This window comes from Typha angustifolia, chromosome 8 (assembly GCF_048772165.1).
Source record: "Typha angustifolia cultivar Huaian chromosome 8, ASM4877216v1, whole genome shotgun sequence".
In the NCBI taxonomy this organism is placed as follows: domain Eukaryota; kingdom Viridiplantae; phylum Streptophyta; class Magnoliopsida; order Poales; family Typhaceae; genus Typha; species Typha angustifolia.
Window position 1 is genome coordinate 10496519 of NC_133246.1, and position 20525 is coordinate 10517043.

Here is a 20525-nt window from a genome sequence, read left to right on the forward strand (position 1 = left end):
CTGAATGGTGAATGGCCCACCCTTCATTGGAATACTTGAATAGCTATCAACTCTCTTTCTATTCATAGCTGATCGAACAAGCAATATGTCGATATGCTTGATGTACCAGCCAAGCTAGTTCGACCATGTACAATATTTTTTATTTGTCTGTTTCTTAGATAGAAGAATAACAAACCGAAGATGATAGGACAATCGAGATGTGCTTCTATTGCTTGTTTTCTTTTTGTGCTTTTATAGTGATAGCGGTCTAATCTAATAGGTTGCTACCGTAAAGCAAGGAGTTGAGCCTAAATTGGCGAACCAAAGTCCCTTTTGTAACCCTTTACTAAATCGACTACATCATACCACTCAGGTAAATGCCAACGTTAGAGAGCGCGGGTAAGTGATCCCACCAAGTCTCGTCAATTGGTTGGAAGCCTTAATACTTGACCATGGCTAGGCCAAACATTATATATGCCATGAGACTAGTAAGTAAGTTTATGCATGTCTGTTTGTTTGAGCGAAGGGAGATGGACTCGACTGAGCGAGTCAAGTGCAGGTGTTTGTAATGTTCACAACAAGCTTATAAAAATGGTTCATGCGTAGTCCAAGCCAAACTCACTTTGGTATCATGGCAAGCCAAACTCACTCAAAGCCAAATCCTCGTAGAGAAGTAAATAAAAATTAGCTTTTAAGCGGGTATGATGGTAATAGAAAATAAAGAGAAGTGAATTTAATACCATAATTTAAGAAATATTAGTATGATATATAAGTGCTAACCTTCTCATGGGTTTTGAGCCTCAAAAGATGTACCTATTTTGTGAGTAAAGTCAATGCAAATTAACTCACACACACATACTACTCGATACAGTTCAAATCTAGTTAAACTCAAATTGGTGTGTCCCTATAGATTAAAATAGTTAATTGGTTGGTTTAACTCGAAGTGGTGTATCCCTTCTAATTAAAACCATTAATCGGTTCAGACATGAAGTGGTGTATTCTTTCATGACTAGATGCCTTGATCCAACCATTTGCATCCCTTTGATGTGATTGTTTAATTCTATAAATAAGTCGCCAACCTGCTTTCTATTTTACGCGAAATTTTGTTCATTCCATTTGAGTCTTATGTTTGTATTTGAGATAGAATACTGTACAATTCTACTTTGATAAGGCATTCAAATAACAGTTTTCTTTTAAGTGTAAGGTAGTAGTTGTATCATAGGATATCAATGTCTACTATTCCAAAAATAATTGTTGGAGGACGAATTGGTATTAACAAAATAGTGTCGAATACTAAACTCAGCTATACAAAATTTTACATTTTGTGTAAGTTTATTTAATTATTTTTTTTACAAAATTTTTTATTGATTTTTTTTTTTGTGATTTTAAAGTCAGATTGTTACTGCTAACAATCTTGGTCCTTGTCTTTTAATCTAATTCCTATCAGAGTTTTTTTTTTCTATGATTAGATTTTTATTTTTCTTTTAATCTTATCCAATCTGATTCAATTGATCAAGCTTGAGCCGTTTTAAATACAAGCTGGGCTTGATTATTTCGATAGGCCTATCAGATCAAGCTTGAATCAGCCAGCCAAGTAGGGTTTTTTTATCAGGTTAAGCTTAACTTGAGCTATGTTCAATCTCTGGGAGTTGATTCGAGTCTATTTGAATTGAGCCACATTCAACCCTAAGCAAGCCGTTCACAGTCAAGCCTATTTTAACTAAAGTCTAAGTTGAGCTTAGTTCCAACCCAACCTTGTTATCTTAAATGAAGTTTGATCGCATCATTCTTCTTGAATTAATGGACTGAATAATAAGTTTTGACTCATATTAGCCTTCCGATCTCTATCGAACAATCTTCTTATATATATATACATATAATATTTACGAGCCAGCGTATGATCAACCTCGGCTCGAGATTTCTTTTATTTTGTCAAGCCAACAGCCGAGTGCTGCTTTACTTCTGGCGTAAAGTGGACTTCTTACGCTTTTCTCGTGACGATTGTTGCTCTCTAAAGCTGCGTTGTAATTAAGTTATCTATAGTCTCAGAAGACTATCAAGAGGTTGATTTATAAGCGATTAACTTGAAACCACTCTAGATCAATCAACGGTTAATTGAATCTCTCAAAAATAACCGACTGACATCAAAGAATGGATATGAGACACAAGTTACAAAAATAATTTTCCTCTTTTATTTGAAACTTCCTATATAAAATAAATGAATGTAGCACAAGCAGAAGACCGTACAACATAAAGGAAAAAGAAAAGAAGAATGTACCACGCCATAACCCCAAAATGTCTCATTGGTGGGGTTAAAATGACCTTTAGAGATATGGCACCCCAAAAAAATGTACAACCTCCCAAGCATCGAGTCAAAACATTTTTGTCTGTCCTCCCTTTGTTTTCCTCCTCTATACTGCTTCAAAGACGATATGAAGAAGGCTATCAGTATCTTCGGATACAATGAAAAATTTCTTAAACCACTGTTCATGGTACACTCATTTAGGATGCTGTCAGGCCTGCAATGCATCCAGATATATGAGGACAACAACAAAAATAATAAAAGCCTAAATTAATGTTTGATTTACACAGAGGCACGGGCTTTACATCATACCAATAGTCTAGGAATGTAAAGAAGTGCTGACGAGATACAGTATAAGCTCAGAAATATTGCTACTCCGGAGATAAAATTGTGCAGGAGACGCTTGTCGTCCTTGGTGGGGATGAAAGCTACCTTTAGTGTATTTGTGAGCTCAAAGATCCTCAATGATATCTGCAACAAGAACAATGTAAGGGAACACCAGAATTGAAGATTCTCATAGACAATGAAACCTCAGGGAGGTCTACTTACAAATACATAAATGGAAGTAGTAAGCAGGAAGTTGAGCATTGGATAATTTGGAATGAAAGAAAGAAGCAACTTGGGCTGACCATTGGGCATGCCTGACCTGCAAATTTCACACCAAAAATTCAATAGTTAAGTTGGATAGGGTATAAAGGAAATAGATGTGTGTCATGTGTCAATATCAAACAATTCTTTGCCAAGAAATAGATCAACATCAAGTGAATCAATAAGCAGACATGTCAACAAACAACATATCTGTTTAGACCTATAAAGAAATTCTCATGATCTGAAGATATCTATGAACAAAAATGTGGCAATTGAGTTTTGAAACTGAAACATTTTAAGTCCTTTCATATTAGAAGGCAATACCTCTGGTTGTATAGCAAAAGTACTAGTGACAAAACAATTCCAGTCAAATATTCAAGGCCCAGAAACATGCATGTCCAATACTCCCAGTGCAAAGCACCAGAGAAGGTAATCCACTACAACAAAGAAACCATTGGGTTATTTCCTGCTTGCTCTTTACTATGTCTAAGCTGTATGTCTTCAAACTATTACTTCTGCAGGAATGACTTTGGTGACCACCTCCAATGGTCCGGTGAATGACTGGAGAACTGGATGCTACTTGTAATGATTAATATAATTGAAGTATTGTGTGTCATCACATAGGCAGGCTAGTGAGGTGGATGACTCTTTACGGACTTAAGAATAGCCTGGATATGGGTTGGTTTCCTGAATTTGAATTTCAAATTATTTATAGGTTGGTTGAGATAATTTATAGTGATGCCATGCACCTTGAGTACTTGGAGAACTCCAAGTTTGCTTCTTCCAGAGTTCAGCCATTTGATACTTTATCTGGACTGTGATCTCATACACTATATGCCGTCTGTATATTTCTTGAGCAATTTTGATGTTTAGCCAGTCCTAAAAGAGAAGATGATATCTTGGTGCATTGGAATGAAATACTGGTGAGCAAAGACATGAGGTCCATGATTTTCCCTACAATGGAACTTTTAATTAGTAAAGCCTAAAAAGTAAAAATTATTACTATTTTACTTCAATTTCTCCTCCACCTAGTATTTATTTCTTCTCTTATTCCTCTGGTCATTACCATGGATCTGTAAATTCCCTTCAGTTCATTAACAATTTTGAGGCACGAGTATAGGAATTGGTTTTGCTCATGGTATGCTAGGCCAACAGATATCTTAACAAAGGTATAAGATCATTCCGTGAGCTCTCTCATTGTAAAGCATGCATGGGATGCTTTGGCTGTCATGCATGACGGAATCTCAATCTGAACAATTTGAAGTCCCCACCAAGAGGGTGTCGATTCAAGGGAATTAGCAGGACGAGGTGAACGCTAGTTAGATTTTAGGTTACTCCAATGGGAATGTCTTAACTCTTATGAAGATCACATTGAGTAAGTTGGTTAGATGAACATTTAATAGTCAATGCCCTTTAGTGGCAACGATGGTCGTGCCAGTGGCACGTGCTGTTTTATGCCACCATCGGCACGGCACATGTCGGTCGGCACGGGGCGTGCTAGTGGCATGCCCCTACGTGCCACTGGCACGTATTTATAATATTTCTAATAAACATTCTAAGATATTTAGAAATGTTTTTGAGCCTTCAGTATGTCAATTTTTTTATTTTAGTTTAAATATATGTATTAAAACTTATATTATAATGTTGTATCTTTAAATTATTTTCGTAAATAACGTACTTTATTAAAGATAAAGCAATAGTTAAATATAAATATTATTCAATACATAATATGATTGAATACATTCATTAAAACTAATATTAATAATCGAACACTCTATAACAAAATTAAAAACATAATAACATTCAACATATAACATTAATTGATAATAATTCAATAATTAAAATATTAATTGATAACAATTCAATAATTAAAACTAATATCTAGTCAAATATAGAATGACAAAGAGGATAAAAAATTTTATTTGCCGATACAAGAATAACATGAGAATGTTGCATTACATACATATTGCCGATATTATTAAAAACTCATCCACTAATAGTATTGCTCGTTGTAACATTTCACATAGTCTTCATATAAATAGAAATTTTATAATTCTCCTATGATATAATATATATATTCAACATGCATGGGAATAACTAATACCAACATAGGCACAAGCACACCATAAGCATATACAGATTATGCATATAGAGTAAAATAAGGATATTATGACTCTAACGAGTGTGATTGATATGATGATAATGATAATGGACTCATTATCTTATAGGCACATCTCTCCTGATGTCTTGGTACCTACAGACTCAAGTCCTCCGTTAAAACAATATCTCTTTAAGAAATTATATAACATAAACAGATGTGTCATCTCCATCATCACCGCCATAAGACTAAGTTTTGTCATTATCACCATCACCATTATCATCATCATTACATCATCATTATCTCTAGTCGTATTATCATTAATTTTATCTAAGCCTTCTAAACAATTAATTAATTGATCATTTGATTTGATAATGATGGATGAAAATAAGAAAAATATAAAAAAACCCCAATTGGCACAGTTGATGTCATACATTAAACATATAGGAGTACGTAGCTATATCATTGTGTCCTATAACTACTTAAGGGCTGACTAGTCATGTGACAATGCCTTGCATGAGAAAGAAGTTTCTTTTTATATAAAGATAGCATCAAACATAGTTTCGGCCCATCCGGATGGATCGGCCAAAACGAATCAAGACCGAATAAGGCCCTAAAACAGTCAGCTAACTAGTTTCAAGTCGATTTTGGCCGCAATGGCTTGGTGCATGCCTTCCTAGATTTGGTCGGATCCAAAATAGATCTAATCAGATCTGACCAAGTGGGCATCATTGTCTTCCCTCTCTCTCTCTCTCTCTCTCTCTCTCTCTCTCTCTCTCTCTCTCTCTCTTCTCCCACCAACCAACTCTCTTCTTTACTGAGATCCTCTGATGGTAGATCCAGTGTAGACAATGTTTGGCGAGCTCCTTCAACAATCTGGTGATTCCACACTCTAGCAACCTTGGCTGAATTTTTTTCCTTTTGTGTTTTTTTTGTTTTTTCTCCATTTCTACTCTCTTCGATGAGACCACCCACCTCTTCTCTCTAATGAACTTTATTTTCTCTCTCTTCTTTGTAGTTATGAATTATAATTCTATTACCTTTTGTTACAACCTAATCAAGAAATTATCTTATAAAATATATGCAATGATATATTTAAGATCGAGAGATATAGATTGGGCAATTCAGTACTACTGAAGTTGCTGTAACTATATCTATCAATAATCTAGTTGACTGGTGGTCTATATATTGAGGAAAGAGGTTGGAGAATTTAGTTTTATGTTATTATAATATGAGTGAATGAGAGAAATATAAGAAAAATGTGGATCAGAGAGTTAATTTAAATCGTGTTTTTCTTTATGAAGAAGATTATTAACTCTATGAATCAAAGATGTAGAGGATAGACAATTGAATAATAGAAATAATCCTTGGCTGGATGAGGCATTACAAGATGAAATTACAACGAGCGAAGAGGTTGGGACGAGCCAATAAATAGCAAGAGATAGTAGCACTAACAATACTAGTGATACCCTTGGTCCTAATGATATATTTGGTGATGATATCATCCCTTTCATATTTGATGAGAGACATCAACGAGATCAGCCCAACGAGCCCACATATCATAATAGAGGAATTAAAGACAGAGAAATTGAGGATATCTATACTTACCTAGGATGTCATCACCCGATGATTAAATTCATCAAGTATTCATCATTTCAAGGGGGTGATATGACCTATATACAAATATACTAGTTATACCAATCCTTCGATACAACTAGAGAAACAATCATTTGATATGACTAATTTGATATAATCACTCTTTGGAATAGTTGGAGGTCCAGAATAATAGTATTTTTTATCATGATGATGGCGATGACGAGCACAAAATTTGAAAGATCAAGCTCAAAATTAAATGTGGTTTATGAGTGACTATTTTTGTTCAGTTTTTAGACTTCCTCTGTGAGTAAGTTATATTTCCTATTTTTCTATCATTTTTTCTGTTTTTAAAAAAATTGTGCATTTTAAAATAATTTTTAGAATTTTACATAATTAAAAAATTGACTAATATTTAAATAGTCGATATGACCGATATGCATCATTTTCCAAAGTGGTCAATCTCGTACCAATACTCAGAACTCACAAAAGTGTAGGATATAATTATCATAACTTCAACTTAGACTAATACATAATTTAATATCAAGATTCAAGACTGATAGTAGAAACATGGAAAGATAATTTAGTTAGCAAAAAATATTTAAAAATAAAGGTGTCTTAATTAAACTATAATCAACTTTCTAACAAACTATCTTGACACATTTCTAGCTATAACCAAGACAACACTCAAATAAATCCCAAAACAAGTAAACTGATGTTCCAGTTCATTAGCCAACTCCATCCATTGGCTTCATGGAAGTGAGTAACAAATCCCAACACTGAACCAAGCTAACTCGAAGAGCATGTTTCTCATAGAGCGGCAAGGACAGTTCCCAGAACAAGGATATTTCGGAAAATGGTCAGGCTGGCAGAAAGAGGCACCTATTACATGCTTTCTTAAGCTAGAAAGGACTGAATGATTCAAGATCCTTAGTTTGTCAACTATCATTAGTGGGGAAGCTATACAATATTCAACAAGCAAGAAGAATGTCAATCTAAGTTCATATTGGGTTCCAGAATTAATGTCAGAAAAAAGAAGAATAATCAAGGACATGAAATCCTGTCTCTCTGCGATTCTATACTAGAGAGCATTCAGTACCCACTTTCTCTCTCCTCAGAACTAATATAAAAAAAGAGCAGAATATTCAAGGACATGAAATTCTGTCGCTCTATGATTAATATACTGTCCGAATTCACACACACACACACAGAGTCCATTATATGACTGCAGCTTCTAATTCCATAAATTCCCAAAATCTTAGCCTGCGCAGAGCTTCCACACTCCATGCAATCGGTGCTGATTTTATCCTTAAGATTGTAAACTGCATACTTAGCAGATGACATAATTGCATCTGCAGGTATGCTTTATTTTAACAAATCTAAAATAATACTTGCCTAAAAGACATGGACAACATTTCTAATAGGAAAGCCTACTGTTTTCTCAAGCATTTAGTAAGTGATATTACCTTCTTAGATTAATGTAAAATTTCTTGAAATGAACTTCCAAGACCTCAAGATGTTAGTTCAGATAATAATATCATTAATTGAAGGGCAGAACCCAAAGTTCTATCTTGCATTTCAAGTGATAAACAAATGGCATGATTAGAAAGTGGGGAAGATAAAGCAATACCTTAGCCAGATATGGATCTGGGATATGTATGTCTCCAATGTGATCTTGCCAAGCCATCTAGAAAGAAAGAAGCCCATGAGAAACGCAAAGTCAACTTCATTGGCAGAAACAAACAATTTAGAGATTACAGAAGGAAAAAAAAACTTACGCAAACAGAGTTAAAGAGTAATTGCGCAGCTCCTGTGTAAAATTTCGGAGACATATGTACACACTGAAATACATTGAATTTACATGTACAACTCGCAAGTCAGTATCAATACAGCCTTTATGTGATATATTACTGACAACTAAGAAAAAATTCAGATATAAAAAAGTTCAAGACATACGTAATGGGGATCCATGAGGTATAAGGGTGATATCTGTTGTAAGAAATCTTGTCCAGCTTGTATATATATTCATACCACAAATAACCAACCTACGGAAAAAGGCAAGTCATCACTAAACCACTGCATGACTGACATAGGGATGAGCTGGGAATTTAACTCACTGTCAAGGAAACAGACACAATAATTGTCTTTATTGTCACTCTCCGCTTGGTTTCTGATTCTTCTAATTTCTCCATCCATTTCTCTACCTACAGTGGATAAGATAGGAAGATGAAATTTAAACAAACTAAGAAAAAAACCTAACATGTATGTGCATATATGTGATCATGTACGTGTACATGCATGTATACACAAAAATTAATGCCCATAACTATACAGTTAAAGAAGTGACATTGAGTACAAATGGAAAACAATTCTACATATGGAAACCAACTCTAAACCTGACAATTCACATAATATGTTCAAAGCAAAAGAGTGACACATTGCCCATTATAACAAGCTGTGTGTAATCAGAGACCAACACATTACATTTGGATGATAGTATGCATATATCATTCCAATGATCCAGATATAGCGGTCAAGGCCAGATCTAAACTGCCATTCATGTAAGAGAGGAAGGTTCGACTTTCTAGGATCAGGATCTCTGTAGCCTGCATCCAAAAATATTAGTTAACTTTTATAGATCTAACAGATGAACTCTGAAGGGGATGTCAGTAAGGAGAGTATGGTACAGACCCATGAGAAAAGTTAAGGGGCTCCATAGAATATCAAAAACCCCTGGCACTTCCCAGATCATGATCACCATCAGAAAGCAAGAGATAATCTTGACAGCCATCACTGATTTGATCTCATTATATTTATTAAAGATGCCAAGTGTTCCATACACCATAAGAGTGAAAAGGGTGTGCATGGGACAAATATAGTAAAGCATGTAGTCATTATTCAGAACAATGCAGCAAAAAGCCACAAAGAAATTTAGTCGCCACATCATCTGCAAGAGATTTTTCATTAGAATACACAAAATAAAAGTATGACATAAAAAACACATAACCTTGTTTAAGGATAATGGCACCTGAGAAAAACGAGCAAGACTAAAATCCTTCCTGATGTAATAATAAGAGAAGTTTCCAAATCCAGTCATCCAAACATAGGCAGCAATAAAAACACGTATTGCATTATATATCTCTGCTGCAGCAAAGTAGTGGTACATCAAAAATAGGACCTGGAAGAAGACACAAATTATGAATGAATGATAACCTGGAAGCTTGTACAAGGAAAGCACTCAGTACAACATGTGACAAGTCAGCTATTCAATCACAATTCACACAACAACAAATGAATTACAGTTCTGTTCACATGACCTTCAGAATCTCATTCACTTATTGATATGAAACATGTATTCAACTACTGATGCCATCTATTAAAATCAGTATAAACAAGAAGGAAAAAAAGAAAGGGTTCTGATATCTGCAAGAAATGCAAATATAAAAATTTACTCTCTGATGGAGATAAACAGAAGCAATCTAGTTTATTCTTCAAAGGGTTTGCAGAATGTTTAAGTGCAAAGCCAAAAATGACCCATCCATCACGCCAATCAAATTTATTAATCTCAATGTGCAATTACTTAACCTGCTTGGATCGAGAAGACTTTTCTACATGATCAATCTTCAAAGGGCTTATCATCATGGATTTCATTTTCTAAAGCATGCACATACTTGTGAAATATCTATTTAAACTGAAACATAATCAAAATAATGCATAAATCTAGCACACTTTCATCTCGACAATTCATAATTCAAAATGAAGTGCTATACGTTAAGGAAGCAAGATACCTCTAGCATCGCCTTCAATAAGGCCTACCTTTAGTGATGATAGACTTAATAAACTAAAGAAATAATAAAATAAGAGTATGAAATAAGAGATTCAAAGGACTAGACTCAATATAAACTATGAGCCTCCCAAAGTACGAGATAAAAGAACTCTAGCATTTGTGAATGATAAGTTATTAAAAAGAAAGTGTTGAATCATAGAACACCATTTGTAACTAACAAACAAAAACATTCATATCAGACAACAGCGAAAAACTAATTTTCTAGGACAATCTTTGGAAAATAGTAACTAGAGAAAACAATCTTATTTTTCAACTAACATGAGAAAAAAAAATAAAGACAAGGCCACTTGCTCTTGATAGCTTTGCATTAATTAACATAAGGTTATTATGTCTCAACAGTCCTCGAATATTTACTTGATACAGCACATGGCTTGCCAGTCAACAGGCAACAAAATACTGTTGTATAATGGTGCTACCATGCAGCATAGTCAGGCTTCTAATTTTCTTTACAAGTCAGCATGTGACTCATTAGCACCGCATGGGTTTGAACTATGACACTAGCTAACAGTAGCAGTCCAATTCAAGGTCCAGTTTTGATTCACAAGTTTTTGATGGCAATGAAAATTGTAATAGTAACAATATGAGATTCACTGCAAGAAACATATAAACAAAGTAGACCTAAATAATAATCATAGTAAATAGATAGTTGCAAATACAGAGTCTAGTGCTAAGCCTGCATCAGCTTTAATCTACTTATTATAGTTATTTTTTTGTCTCATGTAGAATTCTATCCACGTTCTGCGATATGGGCACAACTAAATACTGAAGTATGAAACATCCTAGAATTCGAACTACCAACTTTGCAATAAAGATATATAATATCAAGGAATTCTTTTCAAAAAAAGAAAATCATAAAGTATAGAAAGAAAAAAAAAATGCATTGTTATTACAAATGACTAACCTGCATCCAACCTTTCCATTCCTCAGTTTGATGGCGATTCAAATAAAGTAAGGACTTCCCGGAGAAAACTGACTTATCCTGGTGCTTTTTAAGGGAAGTCAAGGATGAAGCTATGATAAGGAGGATATACAGAAAGAGAAAAAGGTCCCGGTTGTAGTTCTGCAAAGTCAAATTACAGATCAAGAATTTCAGAGATTTCAATATAGAAAAATGGACGTGCACATCCTTAATAAGAAAGATTTTCTACATACCATATTCAACAAGTTTAAAATAGCAGATCTAGCACACATGAAACTGCAAGTTCACAAAATGCAAAAGAACAGGGTCTCTATGTTAACTTGTATTTCAGATGAACAGGATCTCTTTGTTGGGTTCTGATAAAATTAAAAAAAGAAAGAAAAAGTACGTGCAAATGAATACATAATTTTCTAAACCTGTGCTTCGAAGCTTCGATTTCTAAGGATTTGTATTCATTTACAAAATTCATTTTTATATTACTTTCATTTTATTTAACTTTTACTATTTTTAATTCAACTGTTTAAATTCCTTCTTTATTTTACCATAATTTAGTCTTGGTATCTTATTAAAAATTTTTCTTTCTGTTTTATTAGTCTATATGTTTAAAAGTATCAAAATATCTACTTCGGTGATATAACTTTAGTTGAGTTATCCGCAAGAAAATAAGATCAAAGTTATTTTCTTTTACCGGGGGCAGTAATTCTATTTCAAATATAAAGTTCCTTCTCAATTTTATTTGTCTCATGTGTTAAAAAATATGCAACAAAACAAACACTAGAATGAAATTAGGAGACAAGACTAATACTTCTATGGCATATGACATTCCAAGGGAAAATGCCTAAGGATGATTAATCTCCCATTATCCCATGCTGCAACAAGTTGGCTAGTAAAATTCTTACTATTGCATAAGAAGACTAATTTTACGAGATACATCCACCCACCCTCCCCACCAAAAAGAAAAAGCAATTCCACATACTTTAACTTTCATCTCAAAGTATGGTCAACTCTCTATTAGTACTTAAATATATTCTAAAGAAACGCTCTCTATTGCAGAAGTTTTGCCTCTGTACAAACTATCTACCCCTTTCCAAAAGATTTTGAGTGTGGATTTCAATCTCAACAAAGAAAGAAAAACAAGAAAACCAAAGCAAGATTTGGTTATTGTCCTTTCCAGTTCCTTATTTTCGTTCAACGTGTGTGGACCAACACATACACAATGCCGTGCCACTCTGGATTAAGATCAATAAAAAATCAAAAAAAAGAAAGAATGGAAAAGCATAAAAGTATAACTTAATTCTTGCAAGAAATATTTACGCAAAACCTAAGGAAGTAAGGATTTGTCAAAATTTAATCTATTTGGTGTATGATTCAAGTAGACAGGTATTTATCTCTTTCAAATTGCTACAACTTTGTCTCCAATTTGAATTCAACAAGCATGGAATTTTTAGCTCCAACAGACTTTTATGCCTTGACAGTGACACATATACTGATTTCGGCTATTTCTAAACAAATTGCATGTATTATACCAATAACAAATATCTAAGCTTAAGGACTTTAATCTACCTACTAAAAACTATTTACTTATTTAGGTTCTAAAAGACCTAAATTTCAGTTTTAGGGTGTGCCAAGATTGTGGTTTGTGCCATCTTCCATAGTTTGCGTCCGATTCCATTGGCATGAAATCATTATGATAGATCTTTACATGAAGTGACCTTGAATTTTTGTAATTGAGGAGTAAGTGACTAACTTCTTTATCCCAAAACAGTGTGCAACAAAATTTAACAAGAGTATATAAAGAAAAAAAGGATCAACACAAAGGAATTCTTGAAAATTTTACTTCTTGTGAGATGAGAATTTTAAAGTATAATCGAGCATGATTATGTATCAAGAAGATTAGGCCAAGGATGCCAATTAGATTCTTCTGGTAAAGCCCAGTGTAGCAAATACCATGAACTTAGATCATCAGTATGTGCTTAACTACAGAAGAACATAATTGCAATCAGAATTAAAGTGTTACATAACAACTAAAATTAGAGAGTAATCACCTTGCTAGTTTCCGGGAATAGATTGGTGCGATCACATAGATAGAAGTAAAGAAGGATTGCTCCAATTTCCGACCTATATGGCATTTGCAATTTAGTCATATAAGATATCAGATGCATTCTTAAACACTGTAATGCAATATAAACAGAAGAATCTTACATGGCCTTTAATAATGCACGATTTTCAAGAAAAAATGTCTCATCCCTTCTTATGAACCTATAATACACAATTGCGAATCAATGAACCTCAAGTACTATATTTAAGTCATGTTCTTCAAATATGTTCTTCTCTATCATATGATATAACCTTACTAAATTTGCTCGGAAAGATGCATGCTGGAACTTTGGAGATGCTGATTTTGCTACCCCTCCTTCAAGCAAAACAGCCCGCTCATCATTTCCCAACTCCACAAGATTTGAATCTGAATGACTGCACAATGGATGAGGTAATCACAGACAGGCACAAATGGATCAACACATGAAATCTGAATAAAGACTCTCTTTAGGCATTAAAAAACAAAAAAAAGAAGAGGAACGCAAATCATGTCTAGTGACTATTGTCTTTCAGTTTGGTAACTTTAGTTTATACTGTATTCAATAAAACAAAGTGAATTTGCTAAATCCATTTAATAACTTTGATTTTCTTTCATATTTTACTTCATCACCAACTCCAAGCCATGATAAACCATGAGGAACAATGACATATTTATTTTATGGACAAATCAAATAAAGAACCTATTTATCTAACTAAATTGCTTGTTACTTATGTAAATCACTTTGTTACCTGAAATAATAGCTCCTAGAACTGGGTGTTGAATTTGAGAGTGTAATGGCCACAAAATCCCAAGTATCTTGTTTCTATCTTCCAAAGATTGTATTACATCTGTAGAATTTCAAACATGAATGGTCTATTTTCTAATTCTTGATACTTTCAAAGTGTGTTTTCCAATTTTGGAGCCCTCCTTTGCTTGTCCATAGAGATCTTCACCTTGGATTAATTACCCTCGACTCACCTAACAAGTGATAAACCAAGGTGTAGCTCCCAATGATAGCCAAACCTAAGTTACCAAACTAAATAATCCTCCATCGACATTTCAAAATTGATACCCACTCTGCTAGATAGAACTAAGTTGTTGGTCATTTCTAATATATAAGTAATGATTTTATGACAAGATCAGCCAACTCATGTATTCATAAATCAGATAAATCATAAATATAACATGAATTCGATCAAACTATAAGACCTTATTTGGTTTGAGGCTATGCCCTGAACTTGAACTACCCCATTTATTAGTCGTGATTTGGGTATCTTAAATTAGGCTAAGAAAATATAGTGTTTAGTTGTGAACTAAGCTAAAGTATAATTATTACTTTTGATATGATGTGAAAAAGTAAAAGATATATTAGTTTTGAAGGGAAATAAATAATATATAAAATTAATGGACCAAAATGTCCTTTGATTTTAATGATAAAATTTTTTATCAACTAAAAGCTTTTTAATACTGATTTGTGAGCTTATATGTAGCACGTAAGCCTATTTGCGGGCTTACATATACATATTATTATTATTTTTATTGTTTTGTAAATTTATATATTAAAAATATTAAAATTTATATATTATTATCTATTTATTTATTAGGGACTGAACTAGATTAGGAAACAGATATTAAAAATGTGTTTAGTTACTGAATTAGGCTAGGGGACTCAAAACAAACAAGGCCTAATGTGTTGCCTATCTGTATTAACCATCCCTTGGAAAAACAAAGATACATTTATCCAGCGTCATATCTTTTGAAGGATTAATGATATGTAAAGACCATACCCCAGGTATAGTGAAGAGAAGAGAGAGAGAGTGCTGCAGTACATTTAATGCAGCAAGTAAATACAAAGTTATCATTTTCCTAGAAAGGCAGTACAGCAGCAGTACTATGAGACAATTTCAAAGGTAGGACTATAAGCAGATTGCTTAACCAATACAGTATTATGCCCCGTATGTACGTAATACGGTGTTATAAAATGCTACCAGCTTGGAGTTAATGCCAACTCCCTAAAAATGCATATGAGGATTATGCATAACTAATCTTGCTACTACATGTGTAATTCGTTGCTGTCACTACTAACAACTCAGAATAAATGTCAATTCCCCTATGAAATATTTGCATTTAGCACTGAAATTCCTACATGCAAATTATGCATGACCAATGATGTATTATGTACTTTTTATGTACATAATTATTGAATTTAGTATTAAAACAAACCATGTGCATCTTCCTGAGACAAAAGCGTTGGTTCAGTACAGCCAACCTTGAGACTGGCATTGATAGATTTTTTGGCACAAGTGTGGCTGTAAACTATGATACCCTATGGGAAACCATGAGAGGACGATATCTACACATGCACTTTTGGTCTTCCATTTAAAAAAAAATTCAAAATGACCCGAGGTATAAAAGTGAAAAAAGGAGTGAATTTTTGGTGCACTTTGCTCTATGTCATTTAAAAGAAAAAGAATATGAGACTGTTCTTCCACTGTAATAAGCAATATAGTTGATATTTTGCAACATTACAAAATTCAATGAAAAGAAAAAATGAATTGCAGAACAAGAAATACCAGCATAAACATGTGTTTTGATGAATACCTGCATGTGCATATACATGTATATGGCATATATGTACATGTCCATACACACATACATATATATATACACGTAATTGTTCGATATAACTATATGTTGTCTACAGATGTGCAGCAAATATGTCTATTAAGTTGGAAATTGAAACTATAGAAAGGCAATTGTTACACTATATATTTGATGTGAACATTACTGATAGGACACAACGGCATATGTACCAGCGCATGAGGTATAGACAGTTGATGATTCCTTCTATAGGAATTTGGTTATGATCGATTTTGTATTTTTATTTATTTAATGTGTATTTTGTTTATTTTCTATTTAAGATGTATTTTATTTATTTTCATTTTAAGTCTATATATAGACCCATTGTATTTTCTTTTAAGACTAATGAAGATTATTTGACTTTACTCCTTTAAAAAAATTGGCGTAAAACTATTTTTTAAGGTGAAGGTGTGAAACCCCATTCTGTTCCTCTCTTTGTTTCCTCCTCCATCTCTTTCTCTTCACCACGTTTTGCATGAACATTAGATCACTCAAAGAAAATAATTATTCAATTATCATTAAAAAAGCAAAGAGACTGATAACAAGTACATAATTTCAATTATGCATAGAGTGGCTTACACTTTTGAAGGAGAAGATGATCTCTTATACTCTAGTATTTCTGAATATATCCATGCAATAAATACAAGAGCGAAACCAAACAAAAATGAAACCTGCAGTAACAAAGGTAATAACTCAAATATAGCATTTCCATACAGGCACAACATTGATAGTAGAAAGATATGGTCTTATAGCTAATACAAATTTTATATAATGGAAAGTGCTCACTAAGCACAGATAGGCCCAAAATTGAACAATTATCACGTGCAAATATAACTTAAAGAGATTGGAGATGTTTGTGAAATGAATAACCATGCCTAACAGCAAAAAGAAAATTGATGTTACTAAAGAGAACAAAATATTTCATCAAATGAGGATGGAAAATATATGCACAGCAAGATCACTTGGTCAACAATACCACAATTTATGGGTTAACAATTAACATATCAGTTAAGGGATTTAATTCATCCAAATAGTGAAAGCATATCATTCAACACATTAATCAACTTATTTCTCCTACTGCACACTGGGTACCTTGGAGTCAAGAGTAAAATTACATGCATTTCCAGAAATGGCATCATATTACAGTATAAATGAAACTATGAAATATAAATAGGGGAGGAGAAAGCTAGAGTAGCATCGAGCTACATAGATAAAAATATTTTATTTTTTAATATTTGTCAATGATACACAATTATAAGTGCTTAAAAAGTTTGAAGCTAAGTAAAAATAAACTAGAAAGTTGAGATCAAGTATAAAAGGTATTTATGCATAGATAACATGGGTTAAGAAAATGCATAATACCATGCAATTATGCAGTAACTAAAATAAGGTAAACTGATTGTCTCTCCACACTAAATACGGAATAATAATCAGTCCAGCATTTACAAACTGATTAGCTCTCCACACTATAAATGGAAGAACCAGTCCAGCATTTACAAACTGACTGGCCGTCCTCTCCAGGATACACACCGGAGATATCATAGCGCGTAAGGATTTTCAGCTAGGTTCTGTCCACTGTCCGATGATGCACCTAAAACCTTGGACCACCTTATGCTAAGGTGTGCCTTCATTAGGCAATTTTGGGGTTCCTTTCCGGCTCTGGGACATTGAGTATCCCCTTGCTTCCTCTCAGACTACTGCTCCACTTCGAGGAAGACATTGATCCACGACTGGCTTCGCAAAGCATGTAATTACTTGCTTGGTATCCTCAACTGGCTTCTTTGGAAGGAAGAAATGGGAGGGATCTTCCACAGGGAGGCGAATATTTACTAGGCTTTGGATCTCTCTCTCGGAGATTTAGAGGTTGTGGAGGAGTTCCATCCTTCCTCTTTGATTTCCTTTAAGGAGTTTTTTCCCTTTCTTTCCTTGAAACTCTCATGTAACTCAACTAACCTTCTTACCTTCCTTTGACGAAATTTAACTAGGTGACACCCACTTTTCTTAAAAAATTAAAAAATAAACAAGCAATTTTGATGTTCCAAAATCAAGCATATAACACTTAAACTACATAGAATGGCAAGATGCAGTTTTCTAACTCTCCAGTAGGTGGATGTTGAAAGGTACCAAAAGGGACACATGCAACCCCTAATTATTGAAATATGAAAGTTGGGGCACATTATGTTTTAAGATAAGCATAGAAGGGCAGTAAATCTAGAAGTAAAGACATGAATGGTGTTTGGAATGGCTTAAGGAATGTGCTCAGCACGGCTAGTCAGCCATGGGCATTTGGCATGCAAGCATTGGTTTCTATAAAGTTTCAAAACGATCTAAACTAAGAAAATGCGATGTCATTTATAGCATTCATACAATTTCCCCTACAACCAAATCTTTCAGCTTTGCACTATCTCTATAGATTATTCTGAGAATTAGAAAAATGTCAAATTTAATAAATAAAAGGCTAAATTACACTTAGACCACCCGACTATTTGAATGTTTTAAAATGAGACTTCTATTAGCCTAAGTTTTTTATTCCGCCTGAAATTGACATGTGAATGGCATGTGACATTTCTACTGAAATTGTCTCATCTTCCTCCCCAAACCTATACTAATACATTTATACTCTCTTTTTTTCAATCTTTGTCAAACCTTTTCCTCCCATCTTCTTCCAACATTATTCTCTCCTAATAGCAACATCAATGATTTCTATTACTCTTCTTCCTCTCAAGCTTTCAATCTCTATTAAACTTTCCCCTCTCCTTTCCCACATTTCTCTTCCTCAATTCCAACTCAATGCCAAGTTATATTGCTTCCAATTTCTCTTCTTCCTCTTAATCTCTCTAATCTCTCCCAATCTCTCAATCTCTACCAACCTCTCTTCCTTCTACAACCCAAATATCTATAAAGATAGAGGGTAATTTTGTAAAATCAACTTTCCATCAATGGCATAAACCCCTATAGAGTTTATAGCTCGGGGGTCTTATCATAATGTTTTTGCTTTAGGGGATATAGGTGATACTAGAGCATAATTCAAAGGGGTCTTAGTATTTCAACAAGAATTTAGAAGCTCTAGAGAATGACATACTAATTAAAACTATTACATAGAGTTTTCCAGTTAACCAACACTGAATTACATGTATCCAGAAATTGTACATGAGTCAAAGACAAACGGTACTGAATTTGTTGTAGAGGAAGAAAAGATTACAAATATCTTTGTTCTTTAGATCTGAGCAAGCCAGTCTAAAATTACCTTCATAAAGAAAGTGCAAAAGGAAATAGGTCCTGCAAATGCCTCGAACTCCTTTTCAGGGCTTCACTTTAGCATTTTATTTACTCATTCCAGACCACAGGATCTTTCTTTTTCAGCATAATCACATCCTATAAAGACTAAGGACTAACTCTGAGATCTCAATTTTCAGCACTTCAACTCCCCTGTACGACTAGGCATGAGCAAGAAGTTCTCCCCACATTGGGAGATGGAATTCTACAAGCCATCACACAGATAATCCTTTCTATCAGCCTATCCAGGCGCTCTTATATACCATTCTTAAAGCATCTCCTCTGGTAATTTATCTTCATAATCTATATTGCTTAAAAGGTAGATCACCACTCTCTCAATCCATATGTAATGATCTTAATTCATTGATGTGTCGCAATAAACTCTAGTCAACGGAAATGAATCAAAATAATCATAATATGAATCCGCAAAAATTTACCAAATCCAAGACAAACATTACGGCAACACCTAAATCGATACAGAAATGAAAAACCAAGAGCAATGAGCGCGTAAGAAACCAAGTAAAGAATGGGTCAAAAACCGCACCTGCCCGGGAGTCCAAGGCCCAGACTCCACCATCTTCCTCTGTCCAGAAAAGAAGAAAGGATCAATCGCAAAGATCTTCAAACATCCAATGAACCATAAGGAACCCAACTCGGGAAGGCCAAGAATTTTACCTACAAGGAAGAGTGTGATCGAATTTCTCCTTCTCTTATATCAACTTTTGCCCTCTTCTCTCTCTGAGGAGAATCCAGTCGATGAGGGAGGAGAGCGAGATCCTCTCTTAAACTGCTACCGAGGTGGATGGACCGGATCTGAAGCAACCGGACGGTGGGAGAGATGTCATGAGCGGAGGTCGCTGTTGCAGGAGAACAAAGAAGAAGAACAAGAGAGAGAGAGGGGAGTTGGTACTCGGTAGGTGTTGATCTGGTCCACAATTGGCTGAATAAATAGTACTTGCATTGGAGGAGAGGTAATGATTAGATTAATCGTAATACCTACTCCAATTACACATTTTTTGCCACTATCGTAGTAATTTAGAAATGACGAGCATTTAATTCTGTTGCCGGAATTAAGAGAGGGATGTGCCAGAGGGGGGATTTGCAGTTTTCTTAATTACAAATCCATGCATTTTTTTTACTAATTTAAACTAATTCACCTGTGCTTTAATCTAAGTCAGCCGTTTAATTATGCACATTATTAAATTA

General features: G+C 34.1%; 1 protein-coding gene across 2 annotated transcripts; it reads right to left on the reverse strand.

Moving 5' to 3' along the window:
• Positions 1–2151: 2151 nt before the first annotated feature.
• LOC140764779 (protein REDUCED WALL ACETYLATION 1) lies at positions 2152–20237 on the reverse strand. 2 transcript variants are annotated; one of them, XM_073103527.1, is made up of 17 exons: positions 19995–20237; positions 19864–19902; positions 16623–16714; positions 13676–13798; positions 13529–13585; positions 13372–13444; positions 11309–11467; positions 9589–9738; positions 9252–9507; positions 9045–9166; positions 8678–8764; positions 8517–8605; positions 8339–8401; positions 8191–8247; positions 2831–2927; positions 2594–2752; positions 2152–2498 (listed from the first exon to the last, which is right to left on the reverse strand). In XM_073103527.1, exons 2-17 carry the CDS (start codon positions 19894–19896, stop codon positions 2493–2495), a joined length of 1623 nt encoding a protein of 540 aa, XP_072959628.1. In that variant the 5' UTR covers positions 19897–19902; positions 19995–20237; the 3' UTR covers positions 2152–2492. The 2 variants fall into 2 exon arrangements, with proteins under 2 accessions (XP_072959628.1, XP_072959626.1); XM_073103525.1 differs by having other exon boundaries at positions 9252–9738.
• Positions 20238–20525: the final 288 nt, after the last annotated feature.

Bases quoted from the DNA above. Each gene is read 5' to 3' on its own strand.
- LOC140764779 (XM_073103525.1), bottom strand. From the start codon at position 19,896: ATGGTGGAGTCTGGGCCTTGGACTCCCGGGCAG. The intron at 2,928-8,190 runs GTATTGCTTTAT...TGAAATTTGCAG, and splicing joins CAGATCCATATCTGGCTAAG to GTCAGGCATGCCCAATGGTC. The intron at 2,753-2,830 runs GTAAGTAGACCT...TTCTTGTTGCAG, and splicing joins CTACTTCCATTTATGTATTT to ATATCATTGAGGATCTTTGA.